Source organism: Macadamia integrifolia, chromosome 9 (assembly GCF_013358625.1).
Source record: "Macadamia integrifolia cultivar HAES 741 chromosome 9, SCU_Mint_v3, whole genome shotgun sequence".
NCBI classification, from domain to species: domain Eukaryota; kingdom Viridiplantae; phylum Streptophyta; class Magnoliopsida; order Proteales; family Proteaceae; genus Macadamia; species Macadamia integrifolia.
Window position 1 is genome coordinate 31,988,904 of NC_056565.1, and position 26,913 is coordinate 32,015,816.

At 39.6% G+C, this 26,913-nt stretch overlaps 1 protein-coding gene across 2 annotated transcripts; it reads left to right on the forward strand.

Moving 5' to 3' along the window:
* The first annotated feature begins 1,621 nt into the window (after nucleotides 1-1,621).
* Nucleotides 1,622-25,785, forward strand: LOC122089385 (probable UDP-arabinopyranose mutase 5). 2 transcript variants are annotated; one of them, XM_042659070.1, is made up of 3 exons: nucleotides 1,622-1,945; nucleotides 24,023-24,152; nucleotides 24,409-25,785. In XM_042659070.1, the coding sequence occupies exons 1-3, from the start codon at nucleotides 1,832-1,834 to the stop codon at nucleotides 25,455-25,457; spliced, it is 1,293 nt and encodes a 430-aa protein (XP_042515004.1). In that variant the 5' UTR covers nucleotides 1,622-1,831; the 3' UTR covers nucleotides 25,458-25,785. The 2 variants fall into 2 exon arrangements, with proteins under 2 accessions (XP_042515004.1, XP_042515003.1); XM_042659069.1 differs by lacking the exon at nucleotides 1,622-1,945 and having other exon boundaries at nucleotides 24,291-25,785.
* The last annotated feature ends 1,128 nt before the right edge of the window (nucleotides 25,786-26,913 follow it).

The following is a 26,913-nucleotide window of genomic DNA, read 5'->3' on the forward strand; positions in this document are numbered from 1 at the left end:
TAAATTATAATGGGATCAAGATTAAATATTATTAATGGAAAAATCTTATTGCAATCAAGATTGGAGAAAAGAAATTGTTACTTTGCTCTTTTACTCTTTTAGTATAACGCACTTCTTTTTTCAACGAAGATAAATCTTGTCATTTCACATGGACAATGGTAACTCTTTTTTTTCCTCTCTGAAGGTCAGCAAATAGATATATTAAGGCTGAAAAAGATTTAATAATTACATCAACACAAGACCCAATTGGGATAAAAAATAAATACATCCACGTCTTGTAACACACCACCTATGACGTCACAATCAGCATAGCATAAGACCAATAGATTCTTTCACTAATCCACCTGTCATGGCCATCAGCAGGAAGCTTGAGACAATGGAAACGTCATTATTCAAACCATGGTCTATCTTGAGAATCCCAAGGAATGTCTTGATTAATAAACCTTGGACATGATGCCAATATAAAAGAGGCTTGAAGAGACACATTTCTTAGCCAACAAATCAACCACGGGATTTGCTCTTTTTAACAATGAGAGATCCTCTATATGATAGAGTCAAGAAAAGACTTATAATAGGACCACTACTGTTGGAACTTCAAGAGAATGGAATGATTAATAATACTGTAAACTACAACACTTGAGACTCTCAATCCACAACCACCAAATATCTTTTTCCTTTGCAAGATCAAGCTAGGCCAAAGAAAAAAGCTGTAAATTTAGTGATGAAGTTTGTATGATATATAAATAGGAAGAGAAACTTCCAAGAGGAACACCATTGCAATTTCTGATAACACCTGCACTGCTAGCATACCCATGATTAGCCTCAGCTTCACACTTAATAAGAATCATTGAAAGTAACCGTCTCAATAACCTCTTGAACATCCTTGCCATCTCCAACACACAATCTTCCCTTGCAACAAAAGAGCCATTTGGTATTCCAAATTAGCCTCAGCTTCACACTTGATAAGAATCATTGAAAGTAACTGTCTCAATAACCCCTTGAGCATCCTCTAAACCATGTCACCATCAATGTTAGAAAAAAGTAACTTTGGAAAAGCAGCCTTCCAAATAATTTAAAAATTTGGGAGCCTCTTGACACAATCATTATTGAGATAACGCTTGAAATTAATGTACTGATAAGTTATATGTAAATTATTTTGAAAATTCTAAGGGATGAGTTTTCATTTGAGAGTGTAGTCCCTACATCAGCATGGGGCCAATGAAAACCCACAAAGAAGTATCAATAAAGGAGAGATTTGTGCCTTTCATTGGGGGTGGAGTGGTCATATCACCCCATCCTCAGTTAGGACGCATAGCTACACTCCCAAACATTCCTTTTCCCAAAATTTTATTTTAATTCACAGAGGCTGAAAATTTACCTATAATTATTAAAATATCCTCGAAAAAGATGAAATTCCGAAACCCTTGAGGACAGAGAACTACCCATTTAGAGATGACATAAGCTACAATATTCTCAGATCTCCCTATATGAAAAAAAGGCAAAGTCAAAAGTCAAAACCAATGTAACCCACACCTTGGGCAACAAGTACCCTTATCAAACAAATTTATCTGTTTTTTTTGGGTAGAAATCAGACAAATGTATCCAATATCCCATAAATAGCCAAATAAATGGGTAAGAATCTCCGACAGGTGTTGGCTTACCATAGACGCCTAAGATCAACCAAAGTGGGAGGGAGAGAATGGCAAAATAGTCTGCAGCTTCGGGGGATCGAGGCAGCCAACAGGCCAAGTAGAAGTCGGGCCAATTCTTTAGTGTATTTTTTCAGTTTTCGACGCAGAGAGAAGGGGAAGGCATATAGATAAATGTGTGAATGAGAATATCACCTTCCCTTCTTTCCCTCGCCATTGACTCCGCTATCCTTAATATCTCTCATCTCTCCGATCTCTCTGCCATTCCGGAACACATTCTGCTCGACCTCTTCCTGGTATGTCTTCTTTCCCCTTAACCCTCTTCCTCCTTTTGTTCTTGTTAGCTAAGTAAACTTTTTGGCTTTTTCGATTCTCCCTTATTGTTGTTCTTTTCTGGGTAAATTGCCTGATTCGGTGGATGGGTTTTTTGGTTTCCTGTATTCAAGTTGAAAAATTTGAGATATGAGATGGTTTCTCATTGATTTTGAATATACATATGTAATTTTTGTAGTCAATTTTTAATTTAGGAGATAGTTTTAGGGCATTTTCCTTGAGCAATTTCGCCTGGCTTAATCTAACTAGGTGTTTCTTCCTATTCTCGAAAGTTATATGCTCTTTTTTTCTCTCTCTAGTTTACTGGCCACTAAGTTTCTGAAGTTTAGCATTGATTCAGTATGGTAAACTGCATCTTTGTTATAATTGTGATCATCTATTTTTTAATCTGGTAAATATTTATGTCTTTTTAATCATAGTTTAAAAAGCGTCGCTTTACTTGGTTGATGAAAAGTTACTTATGTTTGTTTAGTTAGAGTAGGTGTTTTGTACTCGTTATGGACACATATTTGCATCTTCTTATTAAACTTGAGGTGGGTTGTTGGTTCGTATACTGTAAAAGGTCCAATAAAATAGAGTTGATCTATTGGAAAATTGGCCTTGATTTCTGGTGAAAATTTAAGTTAAATGATAAACTTTATCTATATAATAAGGGATCAAATAGATTGCCCCAAAAGGGGCAGAAGGTGGGGGGGATCAAATAGAAAAGTGGGTTCACATTTCCACCATAGTTGTCACAGCATCTAGGCGACCCAAGGCGTTGAAGGGTGCCTGGACACAAGGTGACACCAACAAGGTGACTAAGGTGATGCTTTGTAAACTATGATTTCAGGGGTTTCTGCCTACGTTTGGGAGTTTTTATATTGAGAAATCAGTTGTGCTTGGTTGCATATTCATGCTCTGTTGGATGTGTCAGGAATTTGCAGTAACTTGCTTGTATAGCATGGGAAATGGCTCTAGAATTTTTATCAAATAGTAGTAGAATGGTGAAGTTTGTAAGTGTGATGGAATAATGAAATCACAAGATTGCTATTCGGAACACAGCTGGGTGAGGGTTGTAGCGAGAAACAGACTGGTTTGGATCAAATACGACCAGCGAAGTAGTCTGGATCGGAAGTTTCGGTTTTAACTTGAAAAGCGAAAACCATCTAGTCCCCAATATATTTTTTGAACACACTTGTTTCATTTTTCCTGAAACTTGTGAAATCCATCTACAAGATTGTTTAGGGGAAAAAATGCTAAAAAAAGCAAGATGTGAGGATATCCCTTGAAATCTGAGATAAATCCTCATTTTAATCCCCTTTTTTTTTTTTTTCATTTTATATTTAAATGTGTTGATTTTAATACTTGAGATGAGATCTTGGTCCTGCATCTTCGGTTTGCATGTAATTATATTTTTAGTTATTTATTAATTAGTCATAAATCTACAAAATAGATAACAACTCACTGACCCTTATCCCAACTAAATGGGGTCCATTGACTCTAGTCCACTCTATTCAAAGCCATACAAACTATATATGTCTTTCTTCACTACTTCTTCTATGGTTATTTTAGGCCTACCTCTAGCTCTTTTAGCTCCTTCAATTTGAAATCACTTCTTTGAACTAGAGCACTCGAAGGCCTCTGTTGCACATGTCCATGCCACTTTAGACAGGTTTCTTGCAACTTATCATGAATATGGAAACCCTAGGTTTGCTCTAATTTGTTCATTCTTTATTTTATCTTTCCTAGTTTTACCACGCATCCTCTGAAACATCCTCATTTCAGCCACATGAAGTTTGTTTACATGTTTTTTCGTTACTGCCCAACATTTAGCTCTGTACGTCATTGCTAGTCATATAATTGTTCTATAAAATTTCCTTTTGAGTTTTGAAGAGATACGTCGATCACACAACATTCCAAATGCACCCCTCCATTTCATCCACCTTATTCTAATTCTTTGAACATTATCATCCTCTACTTCTCCTTTATTCATGATTGAACTTATGTATCTAAAGTTATCACTTTGGGGTAGCTCCATATCATCAATTTTCACCACCCCACTCTCAGTCCTATTGTCGCTAAAGTTACTCATTATAAACTCATTTTTTGTTCTACTTACTGTATAACCTTTTAATTTCAATGTTAAAAGAGAATGTACCCAGTGCATGAGGCTTCTACCATCGTGGGGTCCAGGGAGGGGCATAATGTACGCAACCTTACCTCCACTTAGTGGAGAGGCTATTTTCCGACTTGAACTTGTGACCACTAAGTAAAAATGGAACAACCTTACCGTTGCACCAAGGCCCTCCCTTTTGTTTAGTGTTGATCCCCATAAATCCAACTTTACATTTATCCCAGCATTTGTTTCATTAGCCAACATAATATCTCTTATAAAAAGCATACACCGAGGGATCGGATACAAGATGTCTCTAGTCAACTCATTCATGATTAGTGCAAAGAAATACAAGCTTACAGATGAACCTTGGTGTAATCCAACCGTTATTTGGAATTCACAACTGATGCGGATCTGGGTTCCAAAATCCAGAATCGGATCGCTTATGGGCCCATTCAAGAGTGTAATAACCAAATATCAAAGATTGATGGCAGTTTTTGTAAATAAACTGAAGTTGTAAAGGAGATTGACACTCTTGTAAATAATCAGAATTTTCTAATGTGTAATTGGGTTGGTTAAACAGAGAGGACACAAGTGGGAATTTAAATTATTTGTTGAGGATGGTGAAGAAGCACTTACTGGGTACGTGACACAAGCTAATTAATAGAGAAAAGAGCGGCTATAAAAGCAACAAAAGAGCCTCTCTTCTTCTTCTCGATGGAACACCAAGTGATAGAACCAGTCCTGCCATCAAAGGGAGATCTCAGCCATAAGAGCACGATTCAGGCTGACGTTTCAGGCGAAGGTTCTTCACTAGTAGGCCTCTTGAATCCCACTAATGGACACCCAAAAGCCCAATTGAAAGAGGAGTATTAGACCACTGAACTAAACCTGGCGGAAGGTTTGGGTTTCAGCTATGTTGCAGGTCTTGTTCCTCACCACAGGAAGGGTCTTTAGGGCTGAAGTTCTAAGGTTCAAGTCGCCTAGGATAGAGGTCCTCACACCCAAAATCTCAAGCTCATCTGAGGGGTATCAATGGGGATTGACTTTAACAATCAAGGCTGCTGGTAACTGCCCAGAAACAGGGAAGGGTAAGATCAGAAAATAAGAAGAAAGAGAGGAGAGAGGAGAGATAATCGCATAGGGGTGGGGGGTGGGGGGTGGGGGGTGGGAGAAGAGGTCACACGGCCATTGTGAAGTACCTACCTGGCTCAATCAACCACTCATTCAATCCATTCTCAAATCTGTCCAATAACTTGGGTTTCATGGCTTTATATAAACTGAAATTAAAATCTAAAACTAAACTAGCAACTTCTAATTGCTTCCTAAGGTCTAACTAATGAAATTAAAAACAAAATAAAACTCAAATTTGTAACTCCTTACTTGTCTAACAACTGCCCGAAATAAAAAGATTATATATCTTCCCAAATAAAAATAACTTATTCTCTCCTAAATAAAATAATTCCTAAGATATCCAGTTGAACCCAAAAACCCAACCGGACTCGGTTCGTCTAGGTTGAGATTGCTTGAAGGGTCAACCCGGTTCAGCCTCTATTCTGCATCAACTACCTTGTCCTCTCATAGTTCTCATGCTAGTCGTTACATCATGATACATATCTTTAATTATATCTACATATTTACTCGAGACATTTTTCTTCTCTAAAACTTGCCAAATTAACTCTCTAGGAATTTTATCATAGGATTTTTTATTTTATTTTATTTATTTATTTATTTTTTTAAATCAATGAAGACCATATGAAGATCTTTCCTATATGCGTGAGACCTTCCCATTAGTATCCTAAGTATTAAATAGCTTCGGTATCAAATTGGTTACTGAAATATTAGTTTCATGTCTCAGGTGAGCTTTAATTACTTTCTCTTATAATTTCATAGAATGAATCATGAGTTTAATTCCTCCATAATTATCACATCTTTGAATATCACCTTTATTTTTTCATAAATTGGCACCATAATGCTTATTCTCCATCTGTCCGACATTTTCCTTGTGCTCAAAATCTTATTAAACAACCTATTTCGTCACGATAATCCACAAAATCCTGGACTCTTCCAAATTTCTATTTGGATACCATTTGGGTCTGCTACTTTACCTATTTTCATCTTTTCCAAGGCTTCTTTTACTTCAGCCACCTGCCACCCTAATCTTCCATATATCTCAGGTGAGCTTTAATTACTTTCTCCTATAATTTCATAGAATGACTCATGAGTTTAATTCCTCCATAATTATCACATCTTTGAATATCACCTTCATTTTTTCATAAATCGGCACCATAATGCTTATTCTCCATCCGTCCGACATTTTCCTTGTGCTCAAAATCTTATTAAACAACCTATTTCGTCACGATAATCCACAAAATCCTGGACTCTTCCAAATTTCTATTTGGATACCATTTGGGTCTGCTACTTTACCTATTTTCATCTTTCCCAAGGCTTCTTTTACTTCAGCCACCTGCCACCCTAATCTTCCGTATATATCTATGATTTGTAGTGTCTTGATGGTTATTATACCCTTCTAAGTTACTACTATTTGTATTATTTCATTAAGTAAACTATAGAAATAATATAAAAGCTTAAAGAAACAATAAAGCAAAAATTAAAGAGAGATAGGGTTCATACATTCAAGAGTTACCTGTACCTGAGAATCAACAGGGAGTAAACTATTAAAATATTGCCATCCTTACTTTTAATACATTGAGTATGGTTGAATCTATACTTTTCCTTACCCTCAATTTGGCTAGTTTATAGATACCTTGTTCCCCTACCTTTGTGCCTAATTTGATATGAAGATCCTCATATTTCGTAGCCTTTGCTTTCCCAGTTATCTTTTTAATTTCGTTTCTATTAGATTTATACCTTTTGAAATCCTCTTCATCTTTTGTTCTTTGCGAAGTTTTAAAACTGGATTTCTTAGCCTTAATTTCTATTTGAACTTCCTCACCCCCCACCCACCAAGAATCCCTAGATGAGTTTTGTATTCCTTTATATTCACCTAGAACATTTGTAGCTGTATTTTGAATATAATTGGCCATCTCATTCCACATTATACTGGGTCATCATCTAAATCCCACCTTCCATGTGATACTAATTTATCAGTAAATGTCTTTAATTTTTCAACTTTTAAGTTCCTCCATCTTATCCTAGTGCAAATAGGTTCACATCTCGTACAATTCGGCACTTTAAAGCACATATCTAAGGTCATTAATCTATGTTGCATGGCTAAGCTCTCCCCTAGTATGATTTACAATCTTTATATGATAACTTTTCTACTCATCTAGTTAAAAAGAAGTCTATTTGGCTATTATATTTTCCACTTTTGAAGGATATATGCTCTTCTCTCTTTTCGAAAAATGTGTTTACAATGGATAAATCTTACACCACAACAAAACCTAAAATTGAAAACCCCTAATTCCTATCCCTGAAACTAAAATAATGTAAGGCTAGGTATAGCTACCCAATAATGTAGGAGTGGATTACAAGAAACTACCCCAGCAATTTATAACCCCAAACAATACAAATAGGATCAGGAAACAAAGAAATAAGACCTTCAAATAAACCCCCAAGGATACAATACCCATATAGGAGCAAAATCAGCCCAAAACACAACCCGATAAGAGAGAGAAAGACTTGCTATAGAGCTGGAGAGAGAGAGGTGCGGCCAGGTCTGTAGGAGTCCGATTGAGCTGCACTCTCGGGCGTAGATAGTCCCTAGGGAGGGTACAAAAACCGCTAAAGTTGAGAGGATTCTGACAGCTGGTTGTGAAGTTACAAGCTTTCTTGATTTTTTGACCTAGGAGAAATAATCTCAGGCTTCAGGAGAGAGAATCAAATCTGGTTTGTAACTTGGACAGATCTGAACTTCTGAATATTCACAACAGTCGTATACTTCAACAACAGTAACTTTAGGATAAAATAGAAAGCTTTAACCAAGAAGAAACAAAGGGAAAAGTGGGGGAGGAGCGGCTGTCTCGGCCTGGGCTTCTCACCCACAGCTATCCCGGCTGTTCTAAGCAATTGACTGCAATTATTCTTTATTCAAATCTGAAATTATGAGTACATAGGCTCCTCTATTTATAGAGGGCAGAATAGCAATCAAACTACTACTAGGAGTTAGTTTCCCAATAGGACTAGACACTCCTACTACAACTAGAAATTCAAAATTGGACTAGGAATAATAAACCTATGTGGAAAACAAATAGAGTCTTAAGACAATTTGGACTTGACATACCACTTACTCAACTCAATGGGCCCAATGGCCCACTAAGTAATTAAAAACAACTACTAATTATTCCCCTAGCCGATAGGCCCAATTGGCCCTTATTTGTACTTAGCCACTCAGGTGGACCAAGTAGGGGTTCGACTGGCTTCTTGGCTGGACCCTAGCCACTTAGGTGGACTAAGGCTGGACCCTTCTTCCTCTCATATTTCTTTTCATAATGTGGATCTACATTAGCTCCTCCTTTCTTAGAATCATTCAACTCTGATGAATGGGTAAGGGACATGTAGTGCTCATAGAGGTCCATGTCAAGGCGTTGAAAGTCATCGGCATAGATCCAAGTACAATCCTCTCGTGGTCGACCTTTCCATTTAATGAGGAAGGAGTAGTACCCTTTGCCCGCACGAACTGTGGTGAACTTGTTGTTGAGAACATTTTCGATGACATAATCTTTAGGGTTTGTAAATTGAGGAAGTTTGAGGGTGTGTTCAGTGTCACCGTCATCAAAATGGTGTCCCAAATATATCGTCAGATCAGCTACATTGAAGACATTGTTGATCTTCAGAGTAGGAGGTAGCTCTAGCATGTAAGCATTAGTGCCAATGCGCTTCAAGACCTTGTAGTGACCCATGTTCCGAGGATGGAGCTTGTGCACTGTACCAGGAGGAAACCTCTCAGGTGGAATTCGAACCATTACCAAATCACTAGGTTGAAATTCCACGTAGCAACGATGTCGATTGGCAGTTGCTTGGTATCTGTCATTGCTAACAGCGATGCGACGACGAACATTAGCATGTACCTCCGTGATGTGTCTAAGGAACTCATCGGCTTCTACACTAATATGGGCCTGAGGTAGCAAAGGTACCAAGTCAACCAGTCGTTGAGGCTGCAGTCCAAGGACAATCTCAAATGGTGTACGACCTGTGGTGCGGTTGACAGAAATATTATAGGCGAATTCAGCAATATCCAGTATAGATGGCCAAGTCTTTTCATAGTCTCGGACTAGACATCAGAGTAAGTTGCCAAGACTTCTGTTCACCACTTCCATCTGTCCGTCTGTTTGAGGATGGAATGCAGTGGAAAACTTGAGTTTAGTATTTGTTTTCAGCCATAGAGTCTTCCAGAAGTAGCTCATGAACTTGACATCCCTATCTGAAACAATTGTCTGTGGTATACCATGTATGCGCACTATCTCTTTGAAAAAGAGTTTGGCCAAGTGACTTGCATCAAGAGTCTTCTTGCACGGGATAAAGTGTGCCATCTTGGAGAAATGATCTACTACCACAAATATGGAATCATACCTTTCCCGTGTAGGTGGTAAGCCTAGGACAAAATCCATGCTTATGTCTTGCCAAGGTGCATGTTGAACGGGCAACGGTGTGTACAATCCTGTATTCTTCTTTTCTCCTTTAGCAAGTTGACAAGTGCGGCATCTCTGTATCACATGTTGCACATCCTTTAAGAGTTGAGGCCAAAAGTATAAGTCTTTCATCATGAAGTATGTTTTGTCCTTGCCAAAGTGTCCACCCATTCCTCCTCCATGTAGCTCTTAAATCAAGTGATGTCTCAAAGAGGTGTTTAGGATGCAGAGGTGAGTGCCTTTGAAAAGATACCCATCATGTATAGCGAATTTGTCATCCCGTCCTCCTTGTAGGTTGTTGAATACTTTTGAAAAATCAGCATCACTAATGTACTCTTCTTTAATGTGTTCCACTCCTGCACTTTGTACTGTGAAGGTGTTCATCATCATCACCTTTCGACTAAGTGCATCAGCAAGTTGATTCTCCTTCCCAGCTTTGTACTTGAGAGCAAGTATGTATCCTTGCAAGTATGAGATCCATTTAGCATGCCGATCACTAATGGTCTTTTGTGAGTGCAAGTATTTGAGTGCTTCATGATCCGAATAGAGCACAAACTCTTTGCCAATTAAGTAATGCCTCCAATGCTTGAGGATTTGAACAATGGCATAGAGTTCTAAATCATAGGTAGAATACCTTCTTTTTGCATCATTCAACTTTTCACCGTAGAAGGCAATCGGATGGCCCTCTTGCATAAGCACTCCTCCTATCCCAACATGGGATGCATCAGTAGCCACTTCAAACATAAGATCAAAATTGGGTAGTCTAAGCACTGGTGCTTCTGTCATCTTTTGTTTGATCAAGTTGAAAGCTTTAGTGGCTGCCGGAGTCCACTGAAATGGGACTTTTTCCCCTTTTGTGCATTCTGTAATTGGGGCTACAACGGCGCTGAAATTCCGAATGAATCGTCGGTAAAATGAAGCAAGACTGTGAAAGCTACGAACTTCGGTTAAGGTCTTTGGAATAGGCCAATCAACGACACTTTTTACCTTCTCCGGATCAGTTTCTATGCCTTGTGAAGACACAATAAAACCAAGGAAGATGACCTTGGGCAGCATAAAGGAACATCTCTTCAAGTTGATGTATAACTTTTCTGCCCGTAGTACTCTCATGACACGTCTCAGATGCTCCAAGTGTTCATTTTGTGCTTTGCTGTATGTTAGTATGTCATCAAAGTACACTACAAGAAATTTACTGATGAAGGGTCGTAGTACATGTGTCATCACCTTCATGAAAGTGCTAGGTGCATTGGGGAGGCCAAAAGGCATAACCTTCCACTCATACAGACCTTCTTTTGTTTTGAAGGCTGTTTTCCATTCATCCCCTGGACGGATTCGAATTTGATGGTAGCCACTCCGTAGATCAATCTTTGAAAAGATGGAGGCTCCTGTCAACATGTCAAGCATATCATCCAAACGAGGAATAGGAAATCTGTACTTTACCATGATTTTGTTAATGGCCCAGCTGTCAATGCACACACACCATGATCCGTCTTTCTTTGGTGTCAATAGGGCTGGTTCTTCGCATGGACTCATACTCTCAACCAAGAACCCTTTCTTTAATAAATCATCCACTTGCCTCTTGAGCTCGCCATGCTCTGTAGGACTGAGACGGTAAGTGGGCAGATTAGGGAGTACTGACCCAGGCACAAGGTCAATGGCATGCTGAATATCCCTCATCGATGGTAGTTTATCAGGCAATTCCTCTGGCACCAAATCTGAAAAATCAACAAGTAACTCTTTGATTTGTGGGGGATGTTTGACCACTATCACTGGTTCAACAGCCTTAGTAACAAGAGCTATGATTAGGCCAGTTTCTTCACCAAGGGTCAAGAATTCTCTATGGGGCAGCACGCATAGCTTGTTGTCCACAGTGTTTTTCTTGTTGAAATTTTCTTTGCATGGTTGCTTATTTTGCTTAGTGGTTGTTTTGGAAGAGGTCTTAGCAACATTCTTTAAGACATGTTGTCTCCTTAGTTGGGCACCCCTTAACTTGTCTTTTACCTGAGGTATGTTGAGTGGGTTTAGAATGAATGGTTTTCCTTTGTGATCGAAGATGCATTGGTTCTTAGTACCTCCCACTAGCATATTGTTGTCATATAACCAAGGCCTTCCAAGTAGTACATCAGTGAGGACCATGGGGATGACATCACACCATACACTTTCTTCATAATCTAAGACCTTCAATGGGACTGAACACCGTTGAGTTACAGCTATGGTGTTGCTGTCTAGAAGAGATACCTTATATGGCTGTGGAGGGGATTCAGTCTTAAGCTTTCCGTCAATGACAAAGGCTTGAGATACTACATTCACACAACTTCCACTGTCCACAGTCACTTGAGCTTTGTGAGGTCCACTAGACATTAAGGTGTAGAAGATATTGTGCCTCTTCCAGTCTTCACCCTTAGTTTCAGACACTAGGATTTTTGCAACCACATTGACATAGGCATGAGGATCATCATTCTCTGGTGTAAGCTCATCTTCCAGTTCATCCTCCTCTCCTTCAACTGCAACATTAACAGTCCAATCGTCATCCTGAGGTTCGTGGATATGTAAATCCGGATTAGATTCTATGGCACTGATGACAGAGTTGGATCGTCCCCGCTTAGGGCAGAATTTTGCCGTGTGTCTAGTCTTTCCACAACTGTAGCATGTCACAGATCCACTCTCCCTTCCCATTGGAGCCTTCCCCTTATCCTGTGTATCTTGTGGAGCTCGGGTAGGAAATCCATAAGGCTTTTTGTTGTCAGTTGGCTGGATGTACCTTTTAGAGGTTGTTTTGATTAGATCCTCTGCTTTTAGTGATTTGTCAAAACAAGTGCTTAAGGAGGGTATCTTGATCACGCCAAGCTTCTCACGAATATCATACCTTAACCCCAGTTTGAAACGGGATATGAGCAGTTCTTCATCTTCTTTATGGGCACCTGTTCGTGAAAGCAGTTCATTAAAACGATTAACATAATCTCCTACAGTCATAGTACTTTGCCTGAGAGTATTCAGCATGTTGTAGAATCGACGTCGGTAGGTAGGTGGCAAGAATCTATCGTTAAGGATAAATTTCAAGTCTTCCTTATTGTGAGGCATCTGACGACTGCGGATCAGCCTATTCTCTTCATTCCTCCACCAATCCTTAGCTCCACCAATTAACTTAGTGACAACTAATTGAACTTTCCTTTCTTCAGGTTTACGGTACCATCGGAAGTAGTCATCAAAAGAAGTTACCCAGTCCTAGTAGTAGAGGGGATCGTGCCTCCCATTGTACTCTTTCAATTCTAACTTGACCTTGTACGTATCGTCAGGCTGATAAAGCTGATTGTCATACTCATCATACTCATCATTCTGAGCTGGGACATTCCTTCTAGGTTGCATAGTGACTCTTCTGGGAACATTACCAATGCAATTAATAGCAGGTTGAACATTAGTTTGGGCAACAGTTGGTTGGGTGTTAGAGTGGGCAGCAGTACTCTCTTTTAGGTCAGCCAACTATTGGTCATGTCCATCCAACCTCATAGACAAGGCTTGGATTGCTTTCATCACATCTTGAAGGGTGGGTTGGGGTTCTTCTGTCTGAGCCATAGCTCTGATACCACTTAATGCAGGAGTATATTACAAGAAACTATCCCAGCAATTTATAACCCCAAACAATACAAATAGGATCAGGAAACAAAGAAATAAGACCTTCAAATAAACCCCCAAGGATACAATACCCATATAGGAGCAAAACCAGCCCAAAACACAACCCGATAGGAGAGAGAAAGACCTGCTATAGAGCTGGAGAGAGAGAGAGGTGCGGCCAGGTCTATAGGAGTTCGATTGAGCTGCACTCTTGGGCGTAGATAGTCCCTAGGGAGGGTACAAAAACCGCCAAAGTTGAGAGGATTATGACGGTTGGTTGTGAAGTTACAAGCTTTCTTGATTTTCTGACCTAGGAGAAATAATCGCAGGCTTCAGGAGAGATAATCAAACCTGGTTTGTAACTTGGACAGATCTGAACTTCTGAATATTCACAACAGTCGTATACTTCAACAACAGTAACTTTAGGATAAAATAGAAAGCCTTAACCAAGAAGAAACAAAGGGAAAAGTGGGGGAGGAGCGGCTGTCTCGGCCTGGGCTTCTCACCCACAGCTATCCTGGCTGTTCTAAGCAATTGACTGCAATTATTCTTTATTCAAATCTGAAATTATGAGTACATAGGCTCCTCTATTTATAGAGGGCAGAATAGCAATCAAACTACTACTAGGAGTTAGTTTCCCAATAGGACTAGACACTCCTACTACAACTAGGAATTCAAAATTGGACTAGGAATATAAACCTATGTGGAAAACAAATAAGAGTCCTAAGACAATTTGGACTCGACATACCACTTACTCAACTCGATGGGCCCAATGGCCCACTAATTAATTAAAAACAACTACTAATTATTCCCCTAGCCGATGGGCCCAATTGGCCCTTATTTGTACTTAGCCACTCAGGTGGACCAAGTAGGGGTTCAGCTGGCTTCTTGGCTGGACCCTAGCCACTTAGGTGGACTAAGGCTGGACCCTTCTTCCTCTCATATTTCCTTCCATAATGTGGATCTACATCACCCAACCCCAAGTAGAATCAGCGAACAACCTCAAGAACAATACAAATGCTACTGATATCAGTAACAATAACCCCCAAATCAGTGGCAGAAACCTAGAACAACAGCCAATCGGCTAGGGCAGAATAGAGAAAAAACTCCAGAAAAAAATGGTAAACAAATCACCAATGCCCAGACAGTATTTAAGACTTAAACATCAATCAAACCAAGTCCTAACAGTAGGTAATCAACCCCAGAATAATCAGGCTACTAATCTGGACAGAATACAGATTTCCATAAATCTTGGAGATTGAGGTTAAAACAAAGAATTCAGACAACTCACAGAAGAGAGCTCATATAGAGCTGTAACCCTGGTCGAGTGAGGCTTATAGAAGCCTCAAGAAAACCCCAAAAGATGAGCCTGAGCTGATGGCTGTATAACCAGTTGGGAGAAATCTTGATTTAGGTCAAATCTGGGTGGTTTCTTGTATCTCAGCAATCTGGCCACAGATGGGCCCCTGGTTGAGTGGCCTTTAGATGGGGCCTGATGGTCCTCAAAAGATGGTTTTAATGGCCCAAGGACCTAGAAGATATGGCAACAACACTGCTGCCCAGAAAATCTCTAGAATAGGTAGCCGCAGGTCTTAATGGCCTTCTCAGAACAACAACTACAATCAGCAATCATGTTGGGGTTTCAAGAGGTTTTCAATAGGTCTCAGGAAACACAATTATCACTCAGAAACATAAGAATTAAGAAAAGGTGAAAGGGAGAATTGATTGACAAAGGAAGAAGGGGAGAAGTGGCTCTCTCAGCTCAGGTCTCTCACCTGTGTCAGACTCTCTTAGTCTCAGCCTCTTTCAGGACATTACAACAACAAACTAAGCCTTATCCCAACTTAATGGGATTGGTTACATGGATCCCACAAAACAAAGTAGGAAGAACTATGGTCTAAACAGAGAAAAGGGAGAATGAATGGGGCACATAACTGAAGAAGGGGGGGGGAATGAAGTGAAAATTAAAATTGACGAAAAGGACAGATCATAGTTGTCACGGCGCCAAGGCAAACCAAGGCGGTGGAGGGTTGTCTAAGCGCTTAGGCGAGAAGGCGCCCGCCTTAAGGCGAACAAGTGTTATTTTTTATTTTTCCTATTTTCTAACATTATTTAGTAAGTTATATATACCTTGTATCATAAAAAATCAAGATTAAACCACATCAAGTCATTAAAAATCAATATTTAGCCACATCAAATCATAAAAAATTAACATTAAGTCATATTAAGTTATAAAAAATCAACATTTAGAGAAATGCTCTTATTCTATAATAAGTTTGACTGGTCAAATGATTTTATTTTTAAATGAGACTTTTTGTATTAGTTATAATATAAAACCAGTTTTCTAACAAGTCTAAGATTACTTAAATCTGAGTTGCAATGACAAAGTTATGCTTCAGTCAAACTTATTTTTAAGTGCGCGAATACTGTTAAAATCGCCTGAATGAAAATAATTTTATGAATATCAAAACAAAATATTTTTTTACCGGACTTTTGGATTTTAGCAATGTTTTAACATGATAGAATTTATAAAATTTTCATAATTGAGAAAAACCCTAGTATTTAAAAGTTGAAAATCGTCCCTATAACCAAAATCCAGTTTTTGTTCTTGGACTGGGGGGTTGACTTTTTATCCTTTTGGAATTTGATTTTTAAACTATTTTTATTGGATTCAAATAGGGGGTATTTGCTTATTTATGAATAATATCTTAAGTAAATGAAATAACAAATATTAAAAACATTTACTTAAATGATATTTGGCATAAATAAGTGCCGAAACACAAGGCAACATGCAGTGCAACAAGGCGGCTGTCGCCTAGGCGACGCGTCATTTTAGGTCTGCCCCTAGTTCTTTTCGCTCCATCAATCAGCAACATATCCCTACTCCTTACTGGGGCATCTCTAGGCCTTCGTTGAATATGTCCATACCATCTCAAACAACTTTCTCAGAGCTTGTCATGATTGGAGCTACTTCTAGATCAGTTCTAATACTGTCGTTCTTATTTTATCCTTCCTAGTTTTTCCACACATCCATCTTAGCATCCTCATCTCTGCTACACACAGCTTTGCAATATGACACTTCTTGACTGTTCGACATTCCGCTTTATACATCTTAGCTGGTCGAACAATACTCCTATAAAACTTTCCTTTGAGCTTTAAAGAGATAGTTGGTCGTACAGTACTCCAGTTGCACCTCTCCACTTCATCCATCCCACTTTATCTCTTTGAAATATCCTACTTTATGTCCCCGTCTTTATTTATAGTTGATACAAGATACCTAAAAGAAGTCTCTTTGTGGTATCTCTCTTTCCTCAATTCTCACTATGTCATTATCCATTATAGTGTTACTAAAATTAACCTCATATACATTTTTGTTCTCCTAATCTTGAAGCCTCTTGTTTCTATGGTTGATCTCCATAGCTTTAACTTATTATTAATCCCTGCTTTTGTCTCATCCACTAAGACAATATCATCAGTGAAGAACATACACCATGGGACCTTGCCTTGAATGTTCTTAGTTAGTTCATCCATAATAAGTGTAAATAGATAAGGGCTTAGGGTTGACCCTTGATGTGGCCCAATCGTAATTGAGAATTCCTTGCCCATACCTCTCATAGATCTCACACTAGTCACCACCCCCTCATACATATCTTTGATTATCTCTACATATTTACTCGACACCCCTCTCTTCACTAGGACATAGTGGAGTAAGTCTCTAGGGACTCTGTCATAGGCTTTTTCTAGGTCAATAAAGGCCATGGAGATCCTTTTTGATATCTCTATACCTTTCCATAAGTCTCCTCAATAAGTAGATAGCTTCTGTAGTGGACCTACCTAACATAAAGCCAAATTGGTTGACCAAGATACGAGTCACTTCTCAGGCGGGCTTCAGTAACCTTCTCCCAGAGTTTCATGGTATGGCTCATAAGTTTTATGCTTCTATAGTTATTACAACTTTGGATATCCCCTTTATTTTTGTAGACTGGCACTACAATGCTTCTCCTCCATTCATCTGGCATCTTCTTGTGTTCATAATCATGTTAAACAACTTGGTTAACCAATTAACCCCACAAACCCCTAGGGTTTTTCACACTTCAATTGGAATTTCATTTGGGCCCGATGTCTTGCCAACTTTCATCTTTCTTAAGGCTTCTTTAACGTCCGCCTGATCTTTCGGACATACATATAATGTGTGATATCTTGTTGAATGATGCAATTTTTTTTTGGTCATTTCTACTGGAACTGTTAGTAGATCACAAATATAATCATCCCATCTCTTCACAATGTCCTAATCCCTTATCAACACTCTTCCATCCTAACCTTTGATACACCTCACCTGGTCAAAATCTCTACTCTTTTCCTTTCTCTCATCTAAGCTATCGTATAAATAGTTTTTTCTCCTTCTGTGCTTAGGTTGATATACAAATCATATTTCTTCGCCTTAGCTTTTCCCATAATCTTCCTAGCTTCGTTTATGGCTTCATAATACCTCTTCTTATCCTTTGTTACTCTAGTCCTTTACCATGTCTTAAAACAGTATTTCTTGATTTGAATGGCAGCTTGGACCTCATTATCCCACCACCAAGTCTCTCTAGGTGCCTCACACCTATCCTTTGCTTCGCCTAGCACATCTTTTGTAACCCTCTTAATACAAATCATCATCTCATTCCACATCTCATTGGTATCTCCCTTAAAGTCCCACTTACCTTGTTTGACCACATTACCAGTAAATGCATTTAGGGACTCTCTTTTTAATTTCCACCACTTTATCTTAGGGTATATAGGCTCCCTCCTCCTATGCTCCTGAGCACTGATGCGTAAATCCATAACCACCAGCCTATGTTGGGTGGTTAGGTTCTCCCCGGGATAACCTTACAATCCTTACATAATCTTCTGTCTGCCCTTCTAGTAAGGAAGAAATCTATCTGGCTGGTGTGATTCCCGCTTTTGTAGGTCACCAGGTGCTCCTCTCTTTTTGCGAAGAAGCTGTTCACAATAGGTAGGTCATAAGCAACTACAAAGTCCAAGATTGAGGTCCCTTCCTCGTTCATGACCCCAACCCCATATCCTCCATGGACTTCCTCATAATCTTGACGGTATCTCCTAACATGTCTGTTAAAATTCCCTCCAATAATAATTGAATCCTCTTGGTCAAAACCTTGCACCAACGCATCAAGATGTTCCCAAAATTAGCATTTGCAACCTTCATCCAATCCTTCTTGGGGTGCATATGCGTCAACAATATTGACAACCTCTTTCTCCAATACCAGTTTGATAGACATAATCCTATCCCCCCCCCCCCCTTTTGACCTCCACTGCATCATTCTTTAGATCTTTGTCCACTATTGTGCCACTCCACTTCTATTACTTTGATCTCCCATATACCAGAGTTTGAAGTCATCTAACATCTTTGCTTTGTTACCCTTCCATCTGGTCTCTTGGATGGATGCGATATTAATTCTCCGTCTCCTCGTAACTTCTATCAACTCCAAGCTGTTGGATGCATGTGTTTCTCAGCCTTTTGCTCAGAATCAATTATGAGGTTGAAAAAACCAAAACTTTGTGCAAAAACTGTGCCAAGTACCCGGTTTATTTGAAAAAAAAAAAAAAAAAAAGACATTCCATACAGTTTTTAGCCCCTTTCTGTTCCCCCACCCCCCCCAAAAAAAAAAAAAAAAAAGAAAAGAGAAAAACACCTGATTTTTTTTTTTTTTTGAAGAGTTACCATACGGAGCCAACCTCAGATCGGCTAGATGGAGTGTCATCCCCTCGAATGACAAAAACTGAGTTGACCAGGTAAAACCCTTGGCAGAGTGTTGTTCCCTTGGGATTATGTATCCCTAGTATGAAGTACCATTGTTAGTTGAACGCAATACAATCTTGTACTTGTAGTTCCAAATCTGCCTAGTCATGGAGTACCGCTGCACAAATGTACATCAACACTAACAAAGTGCTGACAAATAATAGGATCGCTACAACACCACCTTTTTTGGGTATGAGATTAACTTGGAAAAACACGCTTGATAGCCCGGGGAGACAATTTATCAGTAGCTGGGTGCAAATTGTGGACAAAGCAAGTGCAATCAAATATACGAGGTGGTGAGGAAAACAGGGAAGAAATAAGGAAAACTCCAGATATAGGAGTTGGATTATTAAGAATGGAGGAAGGCATGTGATTAATTAAATAGCAAGCGGTTAAAACGTCTCCCCAAAATCTTTTGGGAGCATTCATATGAATCAATAATGACCGAGTGATCTCCAATAAATGTTGGTTTCATTTCAGTAACACCATCTACCGAGTATACGAACTTGTTTGATGAATCATACCATGGTCAGAACAAAAAGAGGAACTTTGAGTCCGTGTATGCTCAAAAGCATTATCAGATTGGAAAATTTTAATAAAAAAATCAATTGAGTTTTTATTTCATGATAAAATGCTTTAAAATTAGATAGAAACTCCGAATAATCCTTCAATAGATACAACCATGTTAAACAACAATGATTGTCTACCAGGTGACAAAAAATAAAGACCTCACCTATCTTTGACTTGACAAGGACCCTAAATATCTGAATGAACTCAAGAAAATAAAGACCGACTTCTAGACTTGCTACAAGAAGGAATAGAATGGTGATGCTTTCCAAGCTCACATGCTTCACATTCAAGAAGGGACACAGACTTGCAGCTCGGAGCCAAATGTTGAAGTTTAGACAACGAAAAGTGACCTAACTGATGATGCCACTGAAGAGGAGACACACTACTAGAAAATGTATCAACAACTGCAGAAGATGGATCACAATTGAGGTAGTAACGCCCTCCACTAATCTTCTTTTTCTGAAGATCCTGAAAAACACAATAGGAAGGTTAGAAAGTAAAAGAATAGTGTAGTCTTTTTGTAAGTTGACTAACAAATAACAAATTTGGTGCTAAATGAGGTACATGAAAGAAATTCGACAAAGACAATGAAGAAGGTGTAACTGTACCATGACCAATCACTTGGGTGGAAGACCCATTAGTAAGAAACATGTTGGGGATGGTGAGTTTTTGTAAGGGACGAAAACAAGTTAGACTTACTAGTCATCTGATTAGAGGCACCAGAGTCAGTAATCCAGGATGAGGGAGATGGGGTAGTAAAAATTGCAGTGGACAGTGATACCTGAATGGGCAAGTGTAGCGGTAGAGGAGGAAGTGGATGACTTAAGCTGCTGGACATGCTTAAGTAACTGAGTTACCAGAGCTTCTTGAGATGAGGACCCTGATGAATTCACTTCAAATGAGGTACTAGGTTTAGAGTCAGTAGGTGCTACCATGTCAAAATTCCCATCAAACATTGCTACATTGGCCATCTGTTGTGCCCATTAAGCTTGCCATAATGTGAGCACTGTTGGATAGGCTGATCAGTCTGCTGGCCACCACTACCACCTCTGCCACATCCTTGTCTTCCCCCTGAACTATGACCTCTACCAGGAGAACTAGAACCACAACCACGGCCTGATGTAGCAGCGCTCCGATTGAACGACCCAAACCCGCTTCAGAACCCGAACCAAGACCCAGATCCAATTTGGGTTCCAAGTTACTAATTTGGGTTCAAGATTAATAGAATATTCTAGGATTTTATTTTATTTGAGGATATTTGTTGTCTTTTATTTTAAGTTATTTTGGGGTAGCTATTAGGTAAGTAGAAATTTCCAATTTTAGTTTTATTGTGTTTCTATTTTATTAGACTTTAATTTAGGAAGCAATTAAGATTTTCTATTTCAGTCTTAAGAGTTTTATTTTGATTTAATATAAGTAAGGCATGTAACCCAAGGAATTAATTAGTTGATTAATGAAGAATGAAGTGATTGTGAAACTCCCCCCCTGCGTGGCTGTCTTCTCCCCCCCCCTCTCTCTTCTTCCTCCTTGTCCGGCGAGACAACCCCCCCTTCTCTTCTCTTCCCTGCTACCACTCTCGATCTCTCTTCTTCTGCTTCCCTGGTTCTCTCCCTCTCTGTTCTGGAATCAAAGATTAAACCCCTGTTAGATCTGCAACTACCTCTGGTTCACTACCAGAACCCTGTAACTCAACCTGTCCTTAATCCTTGAGCCACTGTTACCTGTGCTCTGTTTCTGGGCGACAGCTGCTGTCCTAATCAGGTGGGTCGATCTGCCTCTCCCTTGATCTGTTTGGGCTGAGATTATGAGGAAGGAAGCCCTCTTCTAGGCGACCCAAACCCCTTCATATAAGTTCTCAATACTGCACCAAACGTGGAAGACCTTGACCTGCAACTAAGCTGTTCTATGATTTCTGCCAGGTCTTGTTTCAGGGATGTTATTCACTTTTCTTGATTGCTACTACCATTGATCCTTGTGGTGGTTTTAGAGTACAAAGGGTTGGGAGTTCAAATCTGAAAAATCTTGAGAAGTTGGGATAATGGGTTCATTACTGGATCGAATTGAGGAGTTCCTGGTTTTTCACCACTATTCAGTCTGAAGGAAGAAGAAGATAAAGCTTCTTTTCCTCTCTTAGTCATTATCCTTCTTTATTGCTGTTGTCCTTTTGTGTTAAAGTCATATTAATATTTTCCAAGGTTACCCTTCCCCTCTCCTTTTATTCTCCTCTATCCTATACTTTTAAGTCCCACTGCCATATTACCCCTCTCCACTCATACGTTACATAAGCCTTTTGTCTTTTGTGACAGTCTTTTGTTTCATTCCATAGTAATACCCCTCCTTTAACCTCTTATTTACACCCTGCCATCAAGTGAATGTTATTCCTTGTTTGACCCTAAGCAATAAATAATAATCCTTTCCATATCCTATTGCTTCTTTATTTGCTAATAGCTCCTTGGGAATTCTAGGAATATTGCAATTTACAAAACTGCCATTGATTCTGATATTTGTGCTTTTTATTTAAGTGGGCCCACATCCAATCGGGTTGGGTCTCTCGGGACACTTAATTACCAAATTGCAACTGTTTCTAGACTTTGGCCCTAAGCATTTAGGTGGATCCACTGGACCCTCATTACGGCCACCATTACTAGTAATGAATGTGCCACTTTCCTTGGAAGAAGAGGATGAGTCAACTCTAGAATGAGAAGAAGAGATGATACTTTGAATACAGTAGAATGCCTTATTCATAGAAGGTACCCTTCACCAATAAGTAGTTGGCCTTTAACTGGCGGTAAATCTGAATTCAACCCAAATAAGAACTTTGTAACTTGAAACTCAGCTCTTTGCATCTTCAATCAGTGGTGAGAGGTTGGTAATTCCTTCCACATCCCCTTAAAGGCACCATAATATTCACTAACGGATTGATCTCCCTGGTTAAATGTGAATATTTTCTCATACAAATCATTGACACGAGCCTTATTCTTATCTTGGGAGAAGGTTTCCTTCAATAATCCCACCCTCTTAGCTATAATGTGTAACATAACATTGGAAGCAATAGGTTGTTCCATACTATTCCATAATTATACTAGAGGTGTGTCGTTTTCACGCATCCAATTTTTCTACTCTGTTGTTTATATTAGTGGTGGCAGGAGGAGAGGAAGTCATATACTCCAATTTCCCTTTTGCATTGGTATACACCTTAACAGCTTGAGCCCAAAGTAAGTAATTATAAGCTCCATTGAGCTAAATAGTAGTAATCTGGATATTAACAGAGTCTTGAGGAGGTTTAGAATCGCCCATGGTAACCAAAAAAGAACAAGGGTAGCAGCAACAATACTAGAAGAAACAACCAAATGCAAATACAGAATCTTAGAAAGTACACAGATGAATGTAGATTACCAACAACCAGTCAAGAAGCCACAATCAACACAAAACAACAATAATATATCAGCTCAAGATCATAAACAAACGATCTACCAAAGTAGAAAATAAGGCAACCACCAAGGGCCAATACCTCTAGAGATAACCAACAACCATCCCAGAGAAAACTTGAAGCAGCAAATCAGGGCCAATGATGGCAAGGATCGGGTTGAGTTGGGGGTAGAAGTAGAAGGAGATAAACTCAAACAATGAGAGCAATCCAATGGCTGGATGTGGAGAATAGGTAGATGCACCAAAATAGAACTTCAAAATTGCAGAATTTATAACTCTTCAATATTCAACAATCTACTCGGCTGATCGGCATCAAACTTGGAGCAATAAGAGACCTTTGGCGATATGAATGAACCCAAAAAATCTCAACCACTTGACGGTCTAGAGGGGGAGATAACTTCAATCCAAAGGTGCAGCCAGAAGGCCAAAAAACAGAGTACCACCACTTGTAGGGATCAGCAGCAATAAGAAAACTTCATGTGCGATAAGACATTCCTGTAGTAGTCTTCAACACCATAGGAAACCCTAGTTGTAACATGTTATAAACTAGGGTTTCAAACAAAGTAAGGTGAAGTCACAATTTGCAGTAACCACTAATCTCGACAAAGCATACACAATGATGAATCTACATCATTTGACTCATAATGAAACCACAGGGTTCTGATATTTGCCAATTATCTTGCAGGCCTATTTGAGTAGCATTGTTCTGATTTTGATTCTATCAGACAATTGGGGTGCTTTTATTATCAAATTTTATATTTATTATGAACAGATGTTCTATGATTTAATCTGTAATTGCCATTGCCCTTCCCACCGTCCCTCCCTCCTTCCAGGGGAGGTTGGAGAAAAAGGTTATTATGACACTGTATAGGGTCTAGTTGTAACTGTTTGCCTCCTGCAAAATATCTCTTAAATAACAGCATTTTTTTCCTGATGGCAGAGAACACTGAGTGCTGGAAAGCTGACAGAGAAGGTTTTGAAGCTGTTTGTGACAACAGGCAATGATGAAATCCTCTCACTGATTCAGGCGCTTAATATCCAGCACATCATCACTCCTGTCCTTCCTACTAGTGAGTCGTCACTAAAACCAGTCATTGTATCTTCTTTATCTTGGTCTTCCTCCATTTTTTCATCCCTTTCAAGATGGCCTTCTTACCATCAAAATGCTCTTTACAGGATGCTCTGAGAAATTTTGAATCTGGTCTAAGTGGGTTGCAGAAACTTCTAGAGGACCCAAAAGGCAGGACAGTTGGAAGCTTAGGCAGCCCAGAGTGGGTTTCTGTTTTCTTGGTTAATTCTGGTTTCTATTCAAGAAAATGACTCACCCTATCATCAAGGATGATGAGGTTGATGTTGTGGTTGTAGCAATCCAGCCTGATCTTACCTCTTTTTTGGAGGAATGGCGACCTATCCTTTCCCGATATCACCTGATAATCATAAAAGATCCTGAAATGAAGGAAGAACTTAAAATTCCAGAAGGTTTCAACCATGATCTGTACACGAAGTCTGACATGGATCGAATCTTGGGCTCTACTTCTATTCTTTTCTCTGGTTACTCCTGCCGGTATTTTGGTTATCTTGTCTCCCGTAAGAAGTATATAGTTGCAGTTGATGATGACTGCGTCCCGGCAAAGGATGATAGGGGCTTTATATTTGATGCCGTGGCCCAGCATATTTCCAATCTCAGATTTCCTGCTACCCCATTCTTCTTCAACACACTTTATGATCCATACCAAAAGGGTGCAGACTTTGTGCGTGGGTACCCATTCAGCCTGCGGAATGGAGTGAAGTGTGCCCTATCATGTGGGCTATGGCTCAATTTGGCAGATTATGATGCTCCTACCCAAGCCCTTAAGCCAGAGGAGAGGAATTCTCGGTATGTTGATGCTGTACTGACTGTGCCGTTGAAGGGCATGATGCCCTTGAGTGGGATCAATGTAGCTTTTGATCGTGAGGCGATAGGGCCTGCTTTAATCCCCGGGCTGCGGTTGGCTGTGGAGGGCAAGCAGAGGTGGGAAACTATTGAAGACATATGGTGCGGGATGTGTGCCAAGGTAGTCTGTGATCATCTGGGCCTTGGGGTGAAGAGTGGGGTGCCCTATGTGTGGAGGAAGGACAGAGGTGATGCCGTTGAGACCTTGAAGAAGGAGTGGCGGGGAATGAAGCTGATGGAGGAGGTGGTCCCTTTCTTCCAGTCAGTCAAATTGCCAGGGACTGCAGCGGTGGCAGAGGATTGTGTGCTTGAGATTGCGGCGATGGTGAAGGAAAGGCTAGGTTCGGTGGATCCTTTGTTTGGACAAGCAGCAGATGCGATGGTGGAGTGGATCCGCCTATGGAAGGGTGTTGCATCAGTAGACCGTACTCTTGGAGTGTAATAGGGGAATGTATTCAGCCGTCAATGTTCTCTCAGTTTCTCTATTGAGAGCTTCCCCTATTGCTTCTTTCCTGCTACTTGATAAAACTTCCTATGAGGATTGGTGGCTGAAAATAAATATGTTATGGGGGTGGTGGTTGTTACAAGTTTAAAGTAATGTCTCACATCTTAAATTCAAATTCTTGTCATTTGCTATTTCTCTAAACCCTTTGGAAAACTCTGACCAGTGAGCGATTTAAAGAACTTGTGGAGAAGGCTTTCAAATAACACCTCCAGTAATATATACTTGGATTATGTTCTAGGCCAGAAATTAACTACCATTACAACCACTGTGGAATATTGTTGGAATACTTGCATAGCCACGGGGTGCTTTAATACCCCAACTGATCATCTGCTTCTAATACGAGTTATTCCTTCCCCTCAAATTGATGGTTTTACTGAAACTTGATTTGACTTTGTATTGGATAATTGGATTCATGGAACCTACCAATAAGGTTGGTTATCTTTGCTTTTAGTCCTGAAGGTTTTGATGGGTTTCAGCTAGATCTTTTGTAAGAATTTTTTATTAGGAATTGCTTTGTATTAGGCTGTGCCATGCTTTTTTTGTTTGGGCTGCGGTTTTTTGGTTTTGGTGTGGTCCTATGGAGCAGCTCTGGGTTCTAGTGTGTGTTTCCATTGCTTCTTATTGATTCCAAAAACTATTGAAGTGTCCAGTTAAACTGATTGTAGGATCTGTTGATTGGAGGGCAAGGATGTGTGTAATCAATCCCATCCATTTAGTTGGGATAAGGCTGAATTATTATATGGATTATAGGATTTAAAACTTGGAATTGAAGGCTGGATCTGGCATCATGCATTGCAAACGGATTCAACCTACGACTGTTTCGGGATACCTCTCTGCTCTCTGCTCTCTGCTCTCTGCTCTCTGCATCAAGGTGTTGTCAGCGAGTCTTTGTGAATCAGCCATGTGACCCAAGGCTTAAAAAGAGCAGAATCGGTATCCGGATTGATTCTGGCCAATTTCGGCCTGAATCGGACTAGATCAGAACTAAAAGATGTTCTAACTCTAGAATTTGCATCCGATTCCTATTCTTACTTCCTTATTATGTCCTGCGGACTCTAGACTGATAGTGATGCTTTGGAAAACCTTTGCATTGATTGGCACCCAGGACAGAAAAAGGGAGAACCTATGTAACCTTTTATCTTAAATGGTCCAGATTGGGTAAATTTTTATTCCAAGGAGCAGGGAAGATGTCGGTGTGTTGGGGAATTCACCGATTTGATGGCCAAGATAAGCTACACATTCTTATAGCCTATTTATTATATGTGGCCCATCTTTATAGACCCCGTACAACAAGCGTGAACTTAGGGGCCGTTTGATAACGTTTCAAGAAACACGTTTCTGCCGTTTATGTTTCCAGAAACAGCAGAAATGGAGTAAAAAGTGTTTGATAAAA